This window comes from Marmota marmota, unplaced genomic scaffold (assembly GCF_001458135.2).
Source record: "Marmota marmota marmota unplaced genomic scaffold, marMar, whole genome shotgun sequence".
NCBI classification, from domain to species: Eukaryota; Metazoa; Chordata; class Mammalia; order Rodentia; family Sciuridae; genus Marmota; species Marmota marmota.
In genome coordinates this window covers 9460927-9484710 of record NW_025999900.1, presented here as the reverse complement: position 1 = coordinate 9484710, position 23784 = coordinate 9460927, and the positions used below count along the sequence as shown (strand labels likewise).

Below are 23784 nucleotides of genomic sequence, written 5' to 3'. Positions count from 1 at the left end.
GGGAGGGGAGGGGAGGGGGGATAGTAGAGGATAGGAAAGGCAACAGAACACAACAGACACTAGTATGGCAATATGTAAATCAATGGATGTGTAACTGATGTAATTCTGCAATCTGTATATGGGGTAAAAATGGGAGTTCATAACCCACTTGAATCAAAGTGTGAAATATGATATATCAAGAAATTTGTAATGTTTTGAACAACCAACAATAAAAAATTAAAAAAAAAAAACTAACTCAGCCACATTTTGAAAAAAAAAATAGCATAAAATAAAGCTGGTTCTTCTTGTCAAATTAAAAACAAAACAACACTAAAACAGAGCAAAAAGTAAAACACAGGCTCATGGCTGAATTCCAGCTAGGAAAATGGAATGTGTGGCAGGTTGGTCCACCGGTTCACCTCCCTGACTTTTTAGAGGTACTCTTCTCATTTGGGTTCTTACTTTTCTGTCCTTACTCAGGTTCTAAGACTCTTTCTTTTAACCCTTCTATTCACCCTTGTTGGTTCATTTTTTCTTCCTTATACCCTCTTGGATTTTTTTCCTTTAACACACAAAGGTGAAACTTGATCTCCCTAAGAATAAAACAACAGGGTTATGAGTTTTTTTGGTTTGTTTGGTGGGTTGATGTGTATAGTGGGGGGTTGGTACTGGGGATGGAAACCAGGGATTCTCTCCCACTGAGCTTCATCCTCAGTCCTTTAATTCTTTGTTTCGAGACAGGGTCTAAGTTGTCAAGGCTGGCCTTGAACTTGCTGTTCTCCTGCCTGAGTTGCTGGGATGACAGGTGTGCACCACCATGCCCAGCCAACATAAGAGTTTTAATGAAAGTTAATAGTCTACTTCTTTTTCTTTCTCTGACTCCTGAAACCCAACCTGACAGCTTTGCCATATATCAGGGCTGATATTTGAAGCAAGACTTCAAATCCAAAACCTTTGTTGCCAGATTTTGAATGTGAAGGTGGCCCCACAGCTATCTATTGTGAATAGACAGCCAGAGAAGGATAATCAGAAGGATTTGTGTCAATCATCACAACTCTACTTCCGTAGGAACATTCTATAAAATGGAACACAGAAATGTATCTTATTGTTCTAACAAAAAAAAAAAAAAAAACCAAAATACTCTTCTAAATGCCTTTTTAAACTAGAGCATTCATCCTACTTTCCAAACCTAAGATATTTACCCTCTGGCCTATTACAGAAACAGTTTGCTGACTCTGGTTGCAAGCCAATGGTTCTCAGCCCATCTGTATATTCACATTACCCAGACGGTTATACAAAAGGACCAATTCCAATACCATACCTAAACCAATTGGAATCTCTTGGGTATGGTCCAGGCATCAGTATTTTTTCATGTTTTTGATTTATTAATCAAAACAATCATGTATAGCAAAGTTTGAAAATTGCTGTCCCAGGGGAAGGGCTTTGGTCCTTCTGGATCCCATCAGATATGTCTTGGAGAGTGAAGGGAAAGCTCATCTTTCTCCATAAGTTAGCTGAGAAAATATCCAGGGATGTTTTCCCATCAGTCCTAAACCCCCTTTGTAAAATTTGACTAGTGGTCATGGGCCATAAGGTTTAATCAGTGCCTGCTCTTCTTTCGACTGCTTTAATTCTTCTTGATCCACGAATGAGGTAAATAAAAGGTCCCTTCCTATGCCTCGCTCCTTTGCCATTTTCTGCTGTTCCTCCTTCCTGGCCTCTTCTTTTCTGTTCTCTTTCTGGAAAAGTACAAAGTGACAAGTTGGGCATACCAACTGCTGAGAGAAGCAAGGTGGCTCAAGGACGGTGGGATCAGAAAAGGACATTTGGTTATTTTAGTGGAAGGAGGGTTCTGCCTGCAGGCATTCTGGAAAATGCCACTTTGCCTTTTGGGCTGCCCAGGGAAGATAAAAGTTCATGAAGCTCTACTGTGGTTGGCATTTGCGGTTTCTGCTCAGCATCCCCAGGCACTGTTCCTGAAGGAGGTGTACTGACGGCTGGTGGAAACTGACAGGAGTGGGAGAAGAACTGAAATAGACATTTTTAGTGATAGGTCAGACCTTCATCATCCCTCTCCTGAATGACTGACTGACTGCAAGGGGTTCCTCCCGGATCTCTGCAATCCCATCTCAACCCACCTCCATTGCTATCGATTACCTGTCACATTGCCACCAAAGTAAACTTTACAAAAGAAAATCCCATTGTGTTCGTTTCCCACTGGAAATCTCACCATGATTCCGCATCACTGGTTGGATACAATTCAAATTCTTTAGCAGGGTCATGAGGTTCCTCTGGTCCCCAGTCACTACTTCAGCTTCATCCCCTTCCTGTCACCCACAGGTCTTATTAAGTCACTTTGAATTTTCTTGATGGCAATTTCAAATGTCTAGAACATTCTTTCTACCTTTCTGCTTTACTAATGCTTAACTGCATTGACTCCTTGAAGAATCAAACCAGTCTTTAGGTCCTTTAAGAAGCTTTCCTAGAGCTGAGCACAGTGGCACATGCCTGAAATCTCAGCAGCGCCGGAGGCTGAGGCAGGAGGATTGTGAGTTCAAAGCCAGCCACAGAAACTTAGTGAGGCCCTAAGTAACGCAGTGAGACCCGGTATCTAAAAAAATATGAAAAAGGGGCTGGGGATATAGCTCAGTGTTTGAGTGCCCTGGGTTCAATCCCCCCCAAAAAAGAAAGAAAAGAAAAGAAAAATAAAATTTGATGTAAGAGAAGAAGAAAGTCAAGGCCAGGGAACATGGGGAAAATGATAACCTCTTAATACCATTTNTTTTTTAAAAACGACCAAAAAAAGGAAAAACTTTTTTAAAATCTTTGTTTAGGCCAAGCACAGTGGCACATGCCTGAAATCTCAGCAGCGCCGGAGGCTGAGGCAGGAGGATTGTGAGTTCAAAGCCAGCCACAGAAACTTAGTGAGGCCCTAAGTAACGCAGTGAGAACCCAGGTGATCTTAAAAAATATGAAAAAGGGGCTGGGGATATAGCTCAGTGTTTAGAGTGACCCTGGGTTCAATCCCGGGTACCAAAAAAAAAAAAAAAAAAACGCTTTCCTAGACTTTCCTCATAAAGTTTTGCTGATTGCTCATTCATTCATTTATCTAATATTTTATTGGGAGTTTTCTAAACTGCTAGTACTTATTAGGTTCCAGAGATCTGGAGATGGATAAAACACAGTTCTTGGGGTTGAGGGTATAGCTCCATGGTAGAGTGCTTGCCTAATACACTCATGACCCTGGGTTCCATCCTCAGCCCCATAAAAAAAATGTTTTTTAATGATTGTTTTCCCTCAAATATCTGTAGCGTAGTAAGATTTATATTAAAGAATTATGAACAAGACCTGTTATCAACACAAATAAAATATCCCAGAAGCACAATTACCATTGTGAAAGAAACCAACCCCATGTCCTGATTGTCCTTTAAAGAGACACAAATAAATCACTACTAAAAGATATACAGAGCATTAACCTTCTAAACTGAGCACCAAATGGTTGCCTTCCTAGGTGATCTGCACTCAGATCTCTGGCCCTTCTTGACATCATTCGGCTTTACCTTGCTGGAAATGCAGGAGCAGCCTCTGTTTTGGCATTTGTTCTGCACTTCAGAGCCAGGCCTGCATGCTGTGGTGAAGTGACAGAAAACTTTTCGTTTAGCTGTTGGATAAAACTGCAGTTGGGTTGACACAGTTATCAGTTATCAGCTGGTTTGGGGCTTGGTTATCAGGGCTTCTGAGCATTCAGCTTCTCCATCTATTTTCTGTGTATGATGCTGCCAGCAGGAAGGGGCTTCTCTCCGAAGGTGCCAGACTTGTGATTTTTTTTCACTTAGAGTCATGACCCCTTTGAGCTATAAAGGACAACAATACTTGTATGTACAACCGGCAGAACCTACTGCAGCTTGGTGACAAAGAGGAGGACTCTTAATAAGAGGAGATGGAGTTCACTGGAGCTGCTAAGGGGCCCTTAAACAGGGAGTAGTCTTGACCCTCAGGTGACCCCAGAGTAACTCAGGCTGCAGAGAGTAGTCCTAGGAGATCTGAATAACATTTTTGCTTTTCAAGTTTTTTTGTTTTCTATCCCTTTGCATCACAGGTCCTGGGAGACTTGGGCTAATGAAACCATTATCTGTTCATAAGCCCCAGGCATATACAGATTATCCTCCCAGCTTTTCTCTTTGTTATCATTTCATTCAAGGACAGAGAGTAAAGAGAAATAAAAGAAAAATGGGGAGGGGCAGGTTGTGAACTGTGACACTTTGGTTTATGTAAATACACCAATATGGAGCAACAACAGAATAAAAGAGAGCTTGACCTTAGAGCATTAGTGAAGGGAACATGTACCAAAGGGGAGAGAGGAAGGTTCAGCAAATGTCTTCATTCATCATTGCATTAGAACTCGTCAGGCACGTAATAACAAGAAAAGACATGGGGTGCCTCAATCTGAAAGCAGAAGTGTAGCTGGGTAAGGGAGAAGTGAAAGGCCACTGGGAACTGTGAGAGCTCTGTCACATGTCTCTGTTTTTATGTCTTCTATCTATGTAGTTCCTTGGAAGAATGGATTTCTCAGCTGCCTGGTTGATGTGGCAGATGCAAGATGGCCACCCATAGCTCCAGGGTAGCACTCACAGTTCCAGCTCCATGAAGAAAGAGACAGATTGATTCAATTAATTCCTTTCAGTCTCAGTTCCATAGTTGTAGAGTAGCATCTCTGTTCTAGCAAGAATGAGACATCTGTGGTTTCAATCAACTGGCATTAGAATAGAATGACATTATATAACCATGGCTCCAAGGAATTAACCCATCCAAATAGATAGGAAAGGAGCCAGGAACCACTGTAAGCTGGAAAGAGGATGTCTGACAGAGGTCACTGTTAGTATGAATAAAAATACTTTGCTGGGGGCTGTGGCACACACCTCTAATCCCAGCAACTCAGGAGGCTGAGAAGGAGGATCACAAGTTCAAGGCCAGCCTCAGCAACTTAGTGAGAACCTGTCTCAAAATAAAAAATAAAAAAAGGGATAGGGATGTACCTCAGTGGAAAAGCAACCTTGAGTTCAATCCCCCCCAAAAAAGAAAGAAAAGAAAAGAAAAATAAAATTTGATGTAAGAGAAGAAGAAAGTCAAGGCCAGGGAACATGGGGAAAATGATAACCTCTTAATACCATTTGGGTGTACCATTATTTGACCCCACATAAAAATTCCAAATGTGTTTCTCATTTCTCCCCATATATTTCCAGTAGACTTTTTTAACTGGTTTCCCTTACTCTTTAAACAATGTGCTATGTAAATTCCTATTTCTTTGATTATTCTGGGTCCTTCACTAGGAAAACCCTTCCCCTTATATTTTACCTATCCAAATAGTCCTCAATGATAGGTCAGCTCTGTCTCCACTTGTTCATGAACCTCTTTCAATTCTGACAAAATTTGTTAATTAATTTCACTTTCATCAAATAAACTTTTCCAACTAGATGACCATAGTCCTTAAAGTCAAAGGCCATGTTGTCCACTTTTCGTCCTTCATGATGCTGGGGAGCACAGGCATTCAATAAGTACTTTCATTTCAGTAGAGAGCTTAAAATTTGTGTATCAGAAGTATCATATATATGTATATGTACATATGATTCACATATATAATTATCATATATGTCAGGAACATATATTCCCTCATGACATTTCCAATTTCATTTATGAATTTAGAAATTCCAAGAATGAATGTAACAAGCTAACTGTGGTGATAGGAGAAAACTTAAATATAATACAAAAAAAGAAGGGTACAATTAATTATCTAAAAGAAAGGTTTCATGTCATTGATCAAAAGTACCTAGTTTTTAAAATGATTTGAAATAAAAATAACAGACTAATTTTTATAAGGGATAAATATATATAAATGAGTGAGCCAATATGAACATTTCTTATGATTAAATCACCATTCTGATGATTGACTTATAATATATTGGAATTGAACTTCAGGGAAAACAATAATAAGTAATGAGCTAGTTAAATATCATGCTTGGACTGGGTGCAGTGGTGTACATCTATAATTCCAAAGACAAGGACACTGAAGCAGGAGGATTGCAACTTTGAGGTCAGCCTCAGCAATTTACCGAGACCCTCAAAAACTTAGTGAGACCCTGTCTCAAACTAAAAATGATTTTTAAAAGGACTGGGGATGTAGCTCAGTGGTAGAGCAATCCTGGGTTCAATTCCCAGTAGCAAAAGTAAATAAAATAATATTGTGGTTGATACTAGAGAGTGAAAAATCCTAGATCCAGGAATTTGTAAGCATTTTTCCAGCATTTGAGTTGAAAGTTTTAACATCTCTTCCCTAAAATGCTTATGTTAATTTTATTAGGAGGAACAAGATATAATTCCTTTTTAGACCGATTGAGACTATTTACAAGGATGATAAAAATCAATCAAGTAGACCAATGAACTTACAGAGGAAAGGGATGTGTTCAAAGATACCCAGTACTAATTCATTTAATTTCCTTAAAATGAAGCAAAATGCTTTTAAATTAAATTGTGGTATACAGTAATAATTCAGCATGTAACTTCAGTTTCATGAGGGTTGATATAATTTATAACAACCCAGTAGATATTTGTTAAACACCAAGTACATGCTTAGCCTCTGTATTGTACCTAAAAGCTATAGAAGTAGTACAAGTTGCACATTTATACCTTCAAGGTCCAAAATCCAAAATGCTCCAAAATCCAAAAGCTTTTTGAGCACCAACATGACACCACAAGTGGAAAATTCCACACCTGACTTCATATAACAGGACTTAGTCAAAACATAGGCTCAAAACAAACAAAACCCACAGGCTCACTAAAAATATTGTATATAATTACCTTCAGGCTATGTGTATAAATTATGTATGAAACATAAATGAATTTTGTGTTTAGACTTAGATCCCAACTCAAAATATCTCATTGTGTATATATGGATATTCCAAAAATCAAAAATTCAAAACACTTTTGGTCCCAAAGATTTTGGGTACCGGATATTCAATTTATACTCTAAAACCTTGGTAATTCAAATCCTTGGGAAATTAATTTTTCTGTAAATCCTAGTTTTCAGGGAAGAGAGAGAGAGAGAGAGAAATTTTAATATTTATTTTTTTTTAGTTTTTGGCGGACACAACATCCACACACATGCCAGGCGAGTGCGCTGCCGCTTGAGCCACATCCCCAGCCCAACTTATAACTTTTAAAATGACAATATTAATGCCTTTCTTCTTTTATTCAATAGAATAATGTAAATATGATGTACTTTTCTTGAGGACTTTTGTTTTGACAATTAATTATTTTGTTATCTTTTTTACATGGATCCTATTGATATGTGCCATCAGTTTAGTATCACCTTAGGGGAGCAAGGAGGGGACAACATCTTAGAATAGTCGCATATGATGTTACAAATAAAAATAGTAAATATTTATTCATAAAATTATACTTTCTCTAGTGTCACAATCAAAGTTTGATCCTGGGCACTCTTCACAATCAGAGTAGAAATATTTAGACTCACCTTTGACCACTAGCAATTATGCAGCAATCATGGTGATTACAAGCATCATAATGATGCAGCCATCATGGTGATGCAGGTGGTCATGGTGATGCAGCCATCAGAGTGATGTAGTGATGCAGGCGTCATGGTGTTGCAAACAATCATAGTGTAAAAATAATGGTAATGAGCCATTGTGATGATGTGGGCATCATGGTGATGCAGGTAGTCATAGGGATATAGGCATCATGGTGATACAGCCATCATGGTGATGCAGACAACATTTGATGCAGCCATCATGGTAATGTAAGCATCTTGGTGATGCAGGCATCATGGCAACTCACTGATTTCCATTCTCTGTGTTAGGAATCTTGCTCTACATAGCACCTCTCATTTTTTCTGTATAATTCCAAGATATACTAAAGAATCTTGAGGTTTCTTCTGCATTTACTACTGCTTAACTTAGATGTGTTGATATTTCTTATTAAATCTTTTTAAAATGTGTTCAGCAGCGTTCGATTAAAGTAAAAGACATCCTTAGTCAAATTTTAGCCCAACATCCCCTAGTTTGAAAATTCTGTGCTGTCTTCCCAGATGTTTGGCAGTTTCTTCTGCTTTCACCTACATTTCTTCTGCTTGATGTTGACAATAATTTGCTGTGGAATTGTGTGTGTGTGTGTGTGTGTGTGTGTGTGATCTTCCACAGATTCCCAACATAGAGCTCCCAAAATCCTTTAGTTAGAGGTTCTAGGGAATCTTTTGCTCTGATATTTGATTTTTGACCCTGGTTCCTAACACAGAGCTCCTAAGACCCACATCTTTTCCCAGGTGATAAAAGCATCTTTTGTTCCAATAAGGTGACTCATGATAAGCTCCTGCATGGGAGTTAGTTAGCAGAAAGACCAGCCCATGATTAGAGGTTGGGAACTTTCAGTCCCACCCCACATCCTCCATGGAGAGGAGAGGGGCTGGAAATACAGTTAGTAATGTTTCATGCCTAAATAATGAAGCCTCCATAAAAAAAAAAAAACCCAAAAGTATGTGATGCAGAATTTCCAGATTCATGAATATATCCACATGCTGGAAGGGTGGTGCATCCCAACTCCATGGGACAGAAACACTGCATTTGGGACCCTTTCAAACCTTGTCCTCTATGTCTCTTCATCTTACTCTTCATTTATATCCTTCAAAATATTTTTTTGTAATAAATTGGCAATTTTCTGTTTTCCTGGGTTCTGTGAGCCACTGTAGCAAACCTCAGGAGAGAATCATGGGAACCTCTGATTTATAGTCCAGTGGGATAGAAGTTGTGGGTATGCTGAGGCCCACTGCTTGCAGTGAGTGTCTGAAATGGGAAGAGGGGAGCAACTATGTGAAACTGAACTTTCAGCCTGGGGGATCTGATGCTGTTTCCAGGTAGATAGTGTCAGAACTGAGTTAAAGTGCATGATGCTCGGGTGATGTCAGAGAATTTCTTGGTGTGGGGAATATGGGTTACATATCTGTTGTCAGAAGAGATGAGTTGACAACGGTTTGGGTATAGAGCAGGAGAAAGATGATGTATTTTTTCTTTATGCATTTCCATTGCAAGCCTCCATCCAGTGTAATCTTTGAAGTCCTTTTAAGCAACACTTAAAGTCAAGTCAACCCTGGATGGTTCCATGAACAAGCACCCCAACTGAAAGGGTGATTTTATGACTGGCACCCTTACACACACCTAACTTCCCTGTGCACAGGCCATTGGAAACTCCTCAGTGTTCATGTCTTTGCTTGATGGCTTGCACACATTTTGTGACATCACTTTAAAAAATGTGTCTCAATTCCCAGATGTAATGAATGGAGCTGTATCTTTACATTCCATTTAAATTGGGGGAGGTCCGGTTTTTATCCTGACTTTTCAGAACTGTCAAGGTGTCTGCCTAGAGTTGGTTCTTATTTTTTTCAGAGCCCATAGTCATGGTCTGGTGCCTTTTCTAGGGTCTGTCTAGAGTCCCCCACCGCTTACTCCCTGGTTCTAGTTTGGAAAGATCTCTGAATGACTGGTTTTCAACAGTTGTCAATCTGGGAAGATCAAAAGTGAATTCCTTCCTTTGTGCATCAGAACCTGGGTCTCCTGAACCAAAGAAACTGCTCCAACACTTTGCCGGCCTTCCATATCCACCCCTTGCTCATCCTGCATCATCAGTTTTTGTTTCTCTACTTCTTCATTGACATCAGCGTATAAACATAGCATTATTGCTTCATCTTAAGTAAAGTTTTTGTCTTGACCTATCCACTTTTCCTCCCATCCACTATTGCATTTGTCAGCTTGCCTTTCTAACTGTGAAAAAGTTGTCTTTATTCACTGTCTCTGATTTCTCTTTGCCCTTTCTTTTGGAAAGTTTGGGGGTTTTTTTCTACAAATAATCTCTAAGTTACAGAAGAATCACAAGTACAGGGCAAAGAATTTCCTTTTCCCTGAATCATTTGAGAAGATGTGAAAAGATGCCTTATCACCTCCAAAAACTTTCATGTGCCTTTCCCTACAAGTGAAAACATTTTTCTACACAATCATAATGCAGTCATTAGAATCAGAAAATTAACACCGATACGTTACTACCTTCTAATCCTGAGACCCTATTTAAGTATTGCAAATCTTCCCAGTACTGTCCCTGTTAGCAAAAGGATTCAGTTCAGAATTATGTGTTACATTTAATTATCCTGTCTGACAGTCCCATGTTAGTGTCATGACTCTGACATTTTTGAAGATTATAGTCCATTTATTTTGTAAAATGTCACTCAGTTTGGATTTCTGTGGTATTTCTCTATAATTAAATTCAGGAAACAAAACTTTGGTGTTAATATAGAACCAGTGGGTATTCAGAGTATTTTATCAGTGGAATGTGGTTTCAGATAGGTACTTGCTAGTGTTATTAATTTTTATTACTTGACTGCAGTGGTTTCTTCCAGAATTCTATCCATGGACCCAATGGGGAACCCAGGTTAATCACTTTTTATTTAAGAGATTAGTAATCATGGAGAAAGAAGATGGAGACTTGAATTAGGGAGTTGCAGTAGAAACAATAGTGAGGGGCCAAATTTGAGGTATTTTTAGAGGAAGAGTCAACAGGACAGAAAAGGTTTTCTAGAGTTTTGGGGGAAATCCCAATGGAAGAACTAGGCCTAGGAATATAAAAGATGACTATGTGCAAAATGTTAGCAGGAATAGGTAGAAAGCAAGAGATCTGTTAGGGAAAATATTGCTGTGAGTTATTGTAAGATAAAGTGTGAGGATGATAGCCCAGGTTAGAAAGGAGGAGTGTTCATAAAGATGAAGTCAGGAACACTGAGACTCACAGCAGGCTGCTTCTGAGCCAAAACCTGGGCAAACACTGATCTAACAAAGCCTAAGCTTCACATATTCAAGATGATCATATTTTACTCATGTTGGTGTACAGATTAAACTGGATATTGTATGTGATGTGGTTTGCACAGTTCTGACACATAGCAAGGGCTACAAATATTATAATTATTCCAGTTACTACTAGGATTCTGACATTCTGACAATGGTCCTGTGGACCATCATCCACAGGAGGTTGCAATCTAGTCACAGAAACAAGATAAAACACATAATATGCTTTGAGAAGGAAACCATTCAGAATTCAATTGTTCAAATAGAAGAGACTCAAATTACTTGTTTGGCACAGGATAGTGTTTTCTGTGGAATGAAAGGGGATTTCAAAAATTCACACCACATCTTTGCATATGAGTGCTACAGATGAGTAGGAATAGACAACGCTGGATCTCTCCTTAGCAGGAGAGTTTTCGAAATTACTATTTTACAGTCTCTGCTGCTTACCGGCTAAGCTGCTATGTGGTACAATAATGAGTATTGCTAAGACATGAAATAAAGTGGTCATGATTCAGTCTGAAAGTCTGACCTTTGCTTTCATTCAGGGGAGCTAACACAAAAATAGACTATTTCCTTTCATTTTGCTATGATAGCATTTCGTAAAGGTGCAAAACAAATTTCAGTTTCAACCTTTGAAACAAGCCACACTTTTGAGATGTCTACATATAACAGTACAGTAGTTTATATGCAGATAGTTGTGGCTTAAGGCAAAAATATCAGGGTTCAAGTTCTTTTTCTGACATGTGCTTTGCTGTATGCCATTGAACAACTCAAGTTTTCATCTATAAAAGGTGGATAATTCCTTCAGAATTGTTGTGAGATACAAGAGAAAATTTAACTCAATTTCTAAAACAAAATACAATAAACTTTTTTTTTTTGAATGCTGCAATGTCCTAAAGAACAAGCATAATTTTTGCACCAATATACTATATTAGACTGAATAGTTTCCCCTCAAATTCAGGCCCACCCAGAATCTTAGAATGTGAAATTATTTGAAAATAAGGAATTTGTAGATATAGTCAAGTCAAGAGAGGGTCACACTGGATTAGGGTGGACCCTAATGCAATGACTGATGAGATGGGAAATTTGCACAGACGAGAATAACAGGTATAGACAGAGGAGCCCAGGAGAAAATGCCATGTGAAGACCAAGACAAAGACTGGAGTGACAGTGCTACAAATGGTTTGCACAGTTGCTGGCAACCAGGTGCTAGGAGAGAGGCCTGGAACAGATTCTCCTGCAGTCTCTTATAGGGACCAGCTCTACTGACACCTTGGTTTCTAGTACTAGGAGAGAATCAATGTTTTGTTGTTTTAAGCCACTAAGGTTTTGGTGATCTGTTCAGATAACCAGAGGAAATTAATACCCATAACAATACCTATGCCTCATTGCATCAGTGAGGTAGGCTAAATTCCATGGTAGTAAGAAATTGTCCCCTGCCTCCATTCATTGGAGCTTATAATAGCAAAGATATACATCTCAGTCCTACCTCCGATCAAAAGAGAAAATTTAATCCAATGTTAGGAACAAGGTAAGTTATGATTATAGAGCCACTGTGAGATCTTAAAAAAAAAAAAACCGATCTGCTGCTGCTCCCCTACCATGTCACATTTATCAGGAACTCTGGCATCTGAGCACCTTCTAACAGGAACAGTGCCTTTGTGCATTCTGTGCGAATGGGAACAGAAAATCCAAAACTTTAAAGATTTATAGGATGAGAGGATGAAACTGATTTTCACGCTCAACCAGGAAATAGTAAAACTGACCTTCCTTTAAGCAATGAGAGGTCCAATCAAATTAGTCCTAGGCAAGGAACAAAATTCAAGGGTGTGGCCACTATGCCACTCCTTGAAACCTCTGAATCAATGAAGGGCTTTCCTAGTTAACTATTTCAGTTGGACAAAGTGGCAAAGGAAAAAGGATATGACAAATTATACATGGACTCCTGAGGCTTCTGCCCCAAATCCTTCTATGGCAATTCTACTCACATCTCATTGGCTAGAGCAAGTCATGAGTGACATGGCCAACTGAGGTCATTGTAGGGATTTGTATACCCCACCCCTTGGGAGGGGCAGTGAATATTTTTAGCAATAATATATCTACCTAATTCTTCCAGAGGATTATGCTTTCAGAAGTAGCTTTGGGACACTTATAGAAGAACAGTGGTGTTATTCTCATGTGGAAAAGTCTTTTGGAGTGATGTTCAGAGCAAGTGTATTATGTCATAAAGAAATTGACTCTTGACCCCCACATGGCATTTTTCTGATTGGTCACCTGACTCACCCCCCTGATATGTTAGTTTCTCAAAATTAAATCCATCCCCTTAAGTAGTGAAAATTTGCCACTGCCAAAGGAAGGTACTACAGACAACTCCTGACAACAAGCTGTGAAAGTGTGAGAAATAGCATTACCCAAATCAGTGACAGTCTACCAATGAAGCATCCCTCAAAGGTACAAGGCTTGGCTGAAGTCATAGGTGTCATATTGCAATATGTATATATACTCCTGCACTCTGTAACCTTCTGTTTGTGTGTTCAGATGATTCACACATACTCATATATGCCTCCTGGTGTGTTCAGTTGAAGAGGGGGCGTCAACAGCCTCTCCAGCACCATTTCTGAAGCAGAGAATCACAGCTACAGAAAGATAACAAGAGCTAGCTTGTGTGGAACTCTTACTAAATGACTTGTATGGATTATCTCATTTATTTAATCCTTGCAATCAGGGATGGGACTAGAGTGGCACAAATGAGGTATGTTGGGTATACAGTTGAAGCCAACTTGCCCTCTCAGGGCTGGACCAGTGCAGGGTTGATACCAGCATGACCTGGACAGTGAGTGCCTCCTTCACTTTTGGGCCCTAAGTGACCCTCTCACCTAACCCTAGCCCCAATATCTATTTGTGGTAATCCTTTGCAGTCAACATCATTGACTCCCTTACTGTGGAGGTTGAATGTCTGCTGCACTTGCACACTAGTGGTGGAATGAGGATTGGAGCCAAGCCATTAGACCCCAGAGCTGGGCCTTGACTGCACCAAACTGCCCCCACAGTTCTGGTTATTTCTCTTTTCCCTCCAGGTCTCCAAGGCAGCTGCAGACTTGATGGCCTACTGTGAGGCTCATGCCAAGGAAGATCCCCTGCTGACACCTGTCCCGGCCTCAGAAAATCCATTTCGGGAGAAGAAGTTCTTCTGCGCCATCCTTTAAAGTCTCCAGGAGGAGGCTGAAGAGCCTCAGGGCTCCCGGGACATTGCCGTAGAGTTTCTAGCAAAGTGGGCACCTTTCTTGTCCACAACATTTAAGGAGAGGGAGGAGAACCATCCTGGAAACTCCAGGCTGTGCATGTTTAATGAACTGGTCCCCTTGATGAGAATGAAAGCCGATCCTGACTTAAAAGAGATCTGATTCTGCAGACCTGCCTGGAGGAGGGAATGTATAAAAATAAAATTGGTGTCACTTCTTTTCTGCTACCCTCCCCCAAGCCCTTACGTTTCTGCTTCATATTTAAAATATATATATAAATGTTAAAACAGACAGCTGTACTAAGCTGTGTATGACCTTCTCGGAATGAATATTGTCATTAGAATTCCCTTTGATAAACCGAGTTGTCCAGTGTAGCCGCAGTTCGGTTTAATGGCATCGATGTTTAGTCTTTGTGCCTTTTTCTGTTTTCCTTCTCTCCTCCACACACCCCTCCCCTTAGAGTAGTATGAAGATAAGGCTGGACTTCTCTGTAAGACTGAACTCCAAGAATGAGCACCCAAAATGTCTAGGGAGATGTTCCTTGTGGTATATTCTCATGGTAATAACAACAACAAAAAGCCGGTTGTCTGTGTTCTCTTATCACTATTCCTAATATTTGTACATGATAGCTTTGATTCTGCAAGTAAACCATGTGTTGTGACTGGTGCTTTCTTATCTTTGTGACAATTTTTGAGTAATATTGCATGAAAACATCCCTATGTTACATCCATTCAGAAGTTTTGTTGTTTTACTATAAAGTTAGGAAAAGAAATGAGAGAGAGAGAGAAAGAGAAGATGCTGAGGAGGAGAAACCTCAGTCTTCTGAAAATTGACATTACTTCAGAGCCTTAGCCATGCCTAAAATACCTCCTAGTGAACAGTGGAACAAGCGCCTCTGTAATATATTTTTCAGAATCCAAAGCGTTTTGATTTATCCAGGATCCAGGGCAGCACAGATACCCCAAGCAGCATCGGGAGGGATTCACTATGAGTTGGAAGGTGCTTTTACTAGAGGGTGAGCGTTTCCTCTTCTCCTGAATTACAAAAATTCCAGACTGAAAGAATGCTTTTTGCATGCTTAACAAGAAATCCATGGCCCTCCTTCATTAAAGTATCAGAAATGAGCCAAGAGCTCCACAGAGGGTGATCCTTTCTCGAAACACCAGCCTTTCACCCACCAGGGAGAAGGACCCTGAAGCCCACTCTTTGTGCGGCAGGCATGGTCCCCAGAGCTGGTTCCACCAGGAAAGGGTCTGGCTCTTTTTTCCACTGTGCTGGTTTTCAATTTTCACTAAGTTTTCAAAGAAACCTTTGTTTTTGGTTCTCTACCTTGTTTGTTAAAGTCTCTAAGTCTTTATTTACAACTTCCTTGCAGCTAGAGCTCCCTCTTTGCAAGATAAGATATTGGGAGTGATTTTTCATTGCTGCTGTAGTTCCATCAGTAATGACAGACCCTGGAAGCCTCTGTCACTTTTTTTTTTTTCTGTGTCATTCCCAGCCAGAGAGGGCCTCTCTTACATCTTGTATGCTTCCAAGTCCCAAAAGATCATTAATTCCAAAATAGTTATTCTCCTCTCTTTCCTCACCATTCTCCTATTTAAAAAAAAAAAATTACTAAGAGGGAGAAAAAAGAAGATAAAAATACCACACCAAGGATTGAAACAGACTTGGTAAATATTTTCGCTAGCTCCTTTCTGGGCATGCTAGTAAAAGAATTAAAATGTCCAATTAAAGCTTATGCCTGGGATGGGAAGAAGAGGATACTGAAATATTCACAAAATGAATGAACCTATTTCTGTAACTAGAAACTTCTGATCAAATCTTGGGATTTTATTATAGTCAGTGGGATTCCAATGAAGATTGAAAAGTGAAAAAAAATCTGGCAGAGTGTTTATTGAACTGCAGTATTACACAATGAGATTAGGGGTACTGTGAAATCAGCTAAAACTGAATCACACTTTTAAGGCAAGCTAAAATGTGAATTGAAGATATAGTTATATGAAAACAACTGAGCAAAGCACTCTTTGGGGGTGTTGGAAGCATCATTAGAAGGCCCAGATCATTTCCACAATCCATACCAGTTCTTTCTCTAAGAAGGACTCTTGTTATTTCCATGTAAATTTAGATCTTTGGAGCAATTAAAATTTCTAGGAAGCACCTTAGTATAGATCTGGCAATGAAAAGTTAAGGAGGTTCCAAACTATATGTGACTGTGCCTATAAAAGGAGAGAGAAGGCAGAAAATACATAGTGTCTGAAATTAAGTTTAAGGAAAATGTTTCGGCTTTTTTCATAATTTCATGTCTTTATGTAGTTATAATACCAGAACCTTTATATGAGTTTTGGTTTATTGGTATTTGTATTTATTAAGGGGAAATTGGTTTTTTGATTACATAGGGCCTCTAAAGAGCTTAATTCCTTTAGAAATTCAACAATCATTTTCACCAGCATAATTTTATCTTAAGGATAATAGAAAAATTCAGCTTAATTATTTAAGACCCTAATTTCTATCTACCTGTATAATAATGAAATCTTCCATGGAATTAGTTCATAAATACTAATAGTAGACTTCATGTTTAGAATGCAAGCTCTCTAAAAGAAAAAAAAAACAATTTGCATCATTCTCAATACTAACTCCAGTTTAAATTTTGATATTTTATTTGAAATGAAGTACTATTTAATTTAAATCAAAGATTTAAAATAAATGCTTTGATCTGAGTCTGATTCTGCTAGTAATATTGGAAAGAGATTGCCTACCAAGAAAAAAATCCAACAATAAAAAAATTTCTCCATACACTCATATTCATGTAAGGAATTCTGAGAAAATCAAGTATGCTCTCTTAGAGGGGTTTTATTTATTTTTTCTTAATATTTGCTTCTAGCTGCTCCTGGAAATGGTGGATTGTTACATATACATTACTGTTTCATAGCCCAAGGATTGTTCACATTTTTTCCTACATAAGATCTATAGAATGTGTCATTCAAAGAGAGGGAAATACAGAAGTGTTAAAACAGGAAAACCTGAATGTGATGTGTACATTTTCATCCCACATTGACAATGTATTTGTTTTAATAAATGGAATTTTCAGATTCATTTCATTTGGAGTCAATTTCATTGTGAAGGTCTGAGGGCCACCTTCCCATCGATGGATTCCTGGTTAATTTAAAAAGGAAATACAGATGATAAGGAAATACAAATCCATTAATTTGCCTTCTTTGTTAACATAGGTCCTAAAGAAGGGAAAACTCACCTGGGACTCCTTAAAAGCCTTGTTCTCTACATCTTAGAGCCACTGGGAACAAAGAAAGATGGGGGTGGGGAAAGAGTCCAGGACTCTGGCAGGCTGGACCATGCACACAGATGAGCTGTGGGTATACCAAGAGAGATATCTTTCCTTTATTATTATTTTTTTAACAAAAAGTGCTATACTCTGTAAACTACCCATTAATTAAAAGGTGTACTGGAGAAGATAAATCCTTAAGACTGTAGCAGCAACTCCTGGAAGATCTTCTTGGTCCAGAAAAACCTTCCTAATGTCCCTCAAATAATGCCAGTGAGTAATAGACCCCTTTAGTAAAGAAAGAAACACTGGACCTCCTAGATCCAGTGCCAGCAACAGCAGCATCTTTAAACCATGGATGAAGGGGCCACTTGGCAGAGTGCACCAGTGCTCCATGGATATCACAATATCTTAGACAGTGGTCCACAGACCACCTGCTTCAGAATTACCTGGGATGCTTCTTTAAAAGGCAGAACCTGAACTCCACCACCCACCCCCCGACCCCAGCAACCTCTACTAATTCAGAATATCTGGCAATGACTCTTAAGAGTATAAATTCTGTTGCATGTTAGGGGTCTGAGGACCCCTAACTTAAGTACTTAGGACATCTAGCTTTTCATAAGACCTAACAAAGAAGGCACAAACAAATAATAAACACACTCACTCTTTTCCCCACAGTGCAGTAAATGACTTCCTGAGAGTGAACACATAACCATGGGTGAAAACCCAGCCAGGCCTGCATCTGAGACACTGGGAAGAGGATGCCAGTGGGTTTTAGCTCTGTTCCTGTTTCCTGGAGCCCCTGTGGGAGACCTGCCTCCAGCTCTCATTCTTTAATAAGCTGGTCACATTTTAGACAGCGTTCACAATGACAGAGGGAATTGGAGCTGGGTCAGTTCCAATCCACAAATTGCAAATAATTTGCCAAGGGAAATCCCTTTCCCTTCGGTTCTGCCCCAAATCTACATTTTCTTCTATTTAGAATCAGGAGACTTAGGCAGAATTTATTTTAATGAAGGGGGCCATGGGCTCCCAGGCTTTTCCTCAGTGAGAACTCCTACTATTTCTTCAGGTCAATAAGATAAGCTGAGGGAGGACATGCAGCTCTACCCTAAGGTGCAGAAAGACAGCACCTGGTGACCTCAACTCATACCATATCCAAGCAATAGCTGATTTGGCATGAGCCCGGGAATCAGATCTAGGCTCCAGAATTCCCCTGTAACCTCAGGCCAATCCTTTCATCTCTCATCTCACCATGCTATAAAATAGGGACAAGAATGTCTGATTCATTTGTCTCACAAAGTTGAACCCAAATTAAAGTGAACAAGTCAAACATGCAGTCAGATGCAGGCCTGGCTGGATTTTCACTCATGGTTACATGTTCACTCTCAGGAAGTCATTTACTGCACTGTGGGGAAAAAAGAGTGTGTTTACTATTTGTTTGTGCCTTCTTTGTTAGGTCTTATGAAAAGCTGGTTGTCCTAAGTATTTAAGTTAGGGGTCCTCAGACCCCTAATATGCAACAGAATTTATACTCTTAAGAGTCATTGCCAGATATTCTGAATTAGTAGAGGTTGCTGGGAGGAGGGTTCAGGTTCTGCCTTTTAAAGAAGCGTCCCAGGTAATTCTTGAAATGAAAAAGAGGATCATGAAAAAGAAGAGCTAAAAGAATCACTTCCACTAACCCTTGAAGGGAGGAAAATACAAATTCTTCCTTCTCGTGTTTTGACTTGCCTCCCTCTAGTCCCCAAGTCCTGGGTTCAGACCCTCACTGCCTCTTGTCAGAATTCCTGCCTTACCAGCTGGTGTGGCCACTCTTGACTCTCATCTCCTGCACTCTCAGCCACCCTATGTGCCCGAGTGTTCATTCACTCACTAGGGCTTCCCAGGTTGCCAGAGACAGGAACCTCACCGCAAATGCCTGATGCCTGAAGAGCCCAGAAATAGGACCTACTTCAAGTCCAGCTGGATCCAGGTGCTCAGCTGATGTCTTCAGAGGACCCTCTCATCCCTTGACTCTGCTTCCCTCTGTGTTGGTTTACTTCTCAGATCTTTCCCTACAGCATCACGATACTGTCAGCAGCTCCAGGCTGACATCTCATCAGTTTAGCTATCACAGGAAAAAAAAAAGAACATGATAGCCCTGGCAAAATCCCCTGCCCATATCCCTAGAATACTTCCTCAAACTCTTACTGGCTGGATCTGGTTCACATGCCCACCATGGGAATAGAGAGAGAGTCACTAAGGCCACATAAGGTAGAATGCTGGTCTAAGAAACCTGAAGTCCTTACCAGACTTATCCATGTTACCACACTCAGAAACCCAAAGTGCTCTGCTTCATGGTGATCCTGTCTACCAAACATGGTCCTCACATGACTGCCTGACTCTCAAGTTTCCAGAGAGTCAGGTTCCACTCTGCTAATCCTCTTCTTTTTTCCTACTGTCTCTTCTGGCTCATCTGTCTCCCTCACTGCCCTGAGAATTTATCTACCTTCATCCTTTTACATATGAGGTTAGCCCCTCTGAAATGTCATTACACAACTCCTTGAGCAGCTTGATCTTCCCTGGATTGAATCTCGTGTTGTCTATGAATGATTCCAGGGAATACTAATCACTTTCCTCTCTTCACTCCTGTTGCCCTTATTATCACCTCCAAACCAGTTGGTATTTTACTGTGGTTGAGGCATTGTGTGAGGGCAGACAACACGATGCCTCTTTTGTAGAGTTTGTCGTTTAATGGAGGAAGCATACAAGTAAATTGTCAATGACCAAAGTGATAAGTTCTAGGATATGGGAAGCCAAGCGGGGAGCAACGGTGGATTACCAGCCAGTGGAGGTGATTTTGGTATTAATGGCCCACTATACAAGAATTGGTAATTCTTTTAGGTAATCTGTAGCCTTCTAGGGAATAGAGAATGCCAGTTAGGTAAGTATTCCTTTAATCATCCTCCAGTCTCAGGCAGCTGAGAATTAAGGTGTCCTGCTTGCGATGGTCAGCAGCCCACTGTGCACAGAACAGTGGAGCAAAGATGAGGAGAGATTGTAGCCTCCTCCCGAAACCTGCTCAAGTTCCATGTCCCCTCCCCATATGGCAATACAGATGTTCTCTTATCCAACAATCCCTTGGCCTCAGTGATACACCAACCACTTCCCAGCCTGGGATGAGATCTTGTGGCCCCCAGCCTATCCAGACATTGCTATCTGAGTTTGTTTAAATTTAGCCCCAGAGAAAGATCCTTCCACTACCCACTAAGTACACCATTAGTAATTGTCCTTCACTGTGTCTGCATGTAGTCATTTAATTCGATATAAATTAACTAGATTTCCTTAAAATTAAAAATTCAGTTCCTCGGCTGTTAAAATGCCCCATAGCAACATGTGGCTAGCAGCCACTGTATTGAATAGCATGGATACAGAATATTTCCATCATTGCAGAAATTCTACTGGACAGTGCTGATCTACAGCAACGGTTAGCAATATTTTTTCTACCCCAAACAACTGACAGAATACACCTTCTCCTTGTGCTCAAATTTGACAAACCACACACACACACACACACACACACAATACACAAAGGAAGAGCAAAAAGGTAAAAGTACAGTGGCTGTCCTGTGATTTCCACATCTGCAAATTCAACCAATAGCAGATTGAAAATATTTGGGGGAAAATTTGCATCTGTAATAGACATATAAAGAAGACTTGTTTCTTCTCATTATTCCCTAAACAATACAGTATAATAAATATTTACATAGCATTAACATTGTGTTAGCTATTATAAGTAATCTAGTTATGATTTAACTATAAGAAAGGATGCTTGTAGGTTTTCCACAAATACTATGTTCCTTATATAAGGAACTGGAGTATCCAAAGATTGTGGAATCTGCAGGGGGTCCTGGAACCAATCCTCCTCCAATACCGTGGGATAATTGTGCTACAATAATCCATAACAATCACAATTGGCCTTGGGCCATGGTAAGTCATATAGGCTATGAATTATATGTCCTTCCTGGAAACTTCTAAGCTACGCATTTACCCCAGTCTCTGTCACTCATCAAAGTACAATGATCACGTTGTTGTACCAGCAACAATAAATACTTACTGAGTACTTAGCTATGTGCCAGGCACAATGCTGAATACTGTGGACAACATACATGGAATCCTCACAATGTGACATGGACTTTATTTATCTCCTGAAACAGCTACCATTTATTTATTTATTTATTTATCGGTGGGCACAATATCTTTATTTTATTTTTACGTGATGCTGAGGATCGAACCCAGTGCCCCGCACATGCCAGGTGAGTGCGCTACCACTTGAACATCCCAGCCCAAGCAACTACCTTTTGTGCCTCATGACACATCTGTGACCCACTTCTGAAAGCAGCCACAGCTGCAGTGAAGAATTTGNTCAGTAGTTTCCAATTACTGTTCCTAACAACCTCTTTCCCTCGTCATCTCAGAGCTCCCCCCCCCCCCGCCCCCGCCCCCATAGGTCAGAAGCAAGGTCATCTGAGTAGCAATGGTTGCTTTCAGGAGGTTCACTCTTTTTTTTTTCCTTAATTGGTTTTTTTTTGTTGTTTTTTTTTTAGTATACATGACAGAAGAACTCATTTTTATATAATTAAACAAACATGGAATGTATCTTTATTGTAGATAGGACCCCATTCTTATGGATAAACATGATGATAGGATTAAAATCATGTCAGATTCATTCCACTGTCTTTCCTTTTCCTATCCCCCATTCACTCTTAAAACCATGATGTAAAAGCCAGGTATGGTGGCACATACCTGTAACCCAGAAACTTCTGAGTCTGAGACAGGAGGATCCCAAGTTCAAAGCCAGCCTCAGAAAATTAGAGAGGCCCTCACCAATTTAACAAAAGCCTGTCTCAAAATAAAAAGGGTTTCGGATGCAGCTTAGTGGTGAAGCTCCCCTGCAGAACCAAAAAAATTTAAAAAAATAAAATGAAATAAAACCAAAGCCATGATTTGAGAAAAGGATCAGGAAAGAACAGTATGACAAAAGCCCTCGCAAATGCAGTTTTGCTTTTATAAGAGCTTCTTGGAAAAGATAAGAATGGTGCTCATTCCTCCCCCTCACCTCCACCCTGCTTCTTATCCCTACTCCAAGGACATGCAAATTCACATTCAAGCTTACAATTGAATACCAGCACAGATCAACATACGCTGCTGCACTCATGTGCACACGCATGTGTGGGACACACACACACACACACACATAACACAACAACAAACATACACAGAGTAACGCTGTTCAAAGACTTATCAAAGCAAACTGTCACTCTCAGAAGGGGATCAGCATAAGATATTGTAACATCTCATCATCAAAATCACTCCTCCCACCTACAGGTCATCTTGATTTACTTTATAACACTAGTTCTCAAAGAGTCCCGGACAGTCCCTGAGACACTTTCAGGGTGATCTATAAGGCAAAGCTATATTTATAATGATATTCTGATGTTATTTACCTTTTCTACTCTCTATTTCTCATGAGTTCCATTGAAAGTTCAGAGGCTATGTGATGTTGATGTCACAATTAATTCAATGTGCATGCGCATATGAGAGTCCAGCTGTTTCATATTAAGCCAGACATTTAAAAGATTTGCAAAAACTGTATAAACAAAGCCACTCTTCTTGACATATTTTTTTGTTTGGGAAAATATAATTATTTCTCATAAAAAATATGTTAAACTATAAAGGGTTTTTAAAAATTTTTCAACAAATTAATAAATGCATATTTAAATTTGTTTGCTTTCATTTCTAACATGGCAAGTGGAAATAAATACAACCCCCATAAATCAAAGTCCTAAGAACTTGAGTAGGTCCTCAATAGTTTTAAAAAGCATAAAGGGGTACTTAGGCCATAAAGTTTGAGAACTGTTGCCCTATACAATGCCTTCAAGCCCAACCCTTTATTTTGCAAATGGAAAAACTTAAGTGTCATTCAAAATTACATAGCTATTGGCCCAGTCATGAATAAAACATAAATAGAAAGGGAGATGATGCAAACAGGCAAGGTAGAACTGTTGTAAATTGTCCCCTAGGATACTTTTCAAACATTTTCTAGGAGAACTTTCCTGAATTCACTTTCACAATTAAACAGCAAGTTAAAAGATAATTTTCTATATAGAAAAGGTAAAATCATGACTGATACAGGTATTAAATGATTATGTCAAAGATTTTATTTAACTCATTATTAATAAGGAAATTAACAGAGACATTTATAGACTAGGGATGAATTTGCAAAAGGATGCAAAACTGGCTTATTTCACAAAGGGGGATAAATCAGCAGAGCCTCCACTAGGCAGAATTTAGTTGCATGTCTAAAGCAAGAAGCATTTTGCAGTTCTATCAGTTATGTACAGTG

General features: G+C 39.6%; 1 protein-coding gene across 1 annotated transcript; it reads left to right on the top strand.

Annotated features, from left to right (window-relative positions):
• Positions 1-7748: 7748 nt before the first annotated feature.
• Gng2 (G protein subunit gamma 2) lies at positions 7749-17209 on the top strand. Its single transcript, XM_015487229.2, has 2 exons — positions 7749-7784; positions 13883-17209. The coding sequence occupies exons 1-2, from the start codon at positions 7749-7751 to the stop codon at positions 14078-14080; spliced, it is 234 nt and encodes a 77-aa protein (XP_015342715.1). The 3' UTR covers positions 14081-17209.
• The last annotated feature ends 6575 nt before the right edge of the window (positions 17210-23784 follow it).

Bases quoted from the DNA above. Each gene is read 5' to 3' on its own strand.
- Gng2 (XM_015487229.2), top strand. From the start codon at position 7,749: ATGGTGATGCAGACAACATTTGATGCAGCCATCATG. The intron at 7,785-13,882 runs GTAATGTAAGCA...CCAAGCCATTAG, and splicing joins CATTTGATGCAGCCATCATG to ACCCCAGAGCTGGGCCTTGA.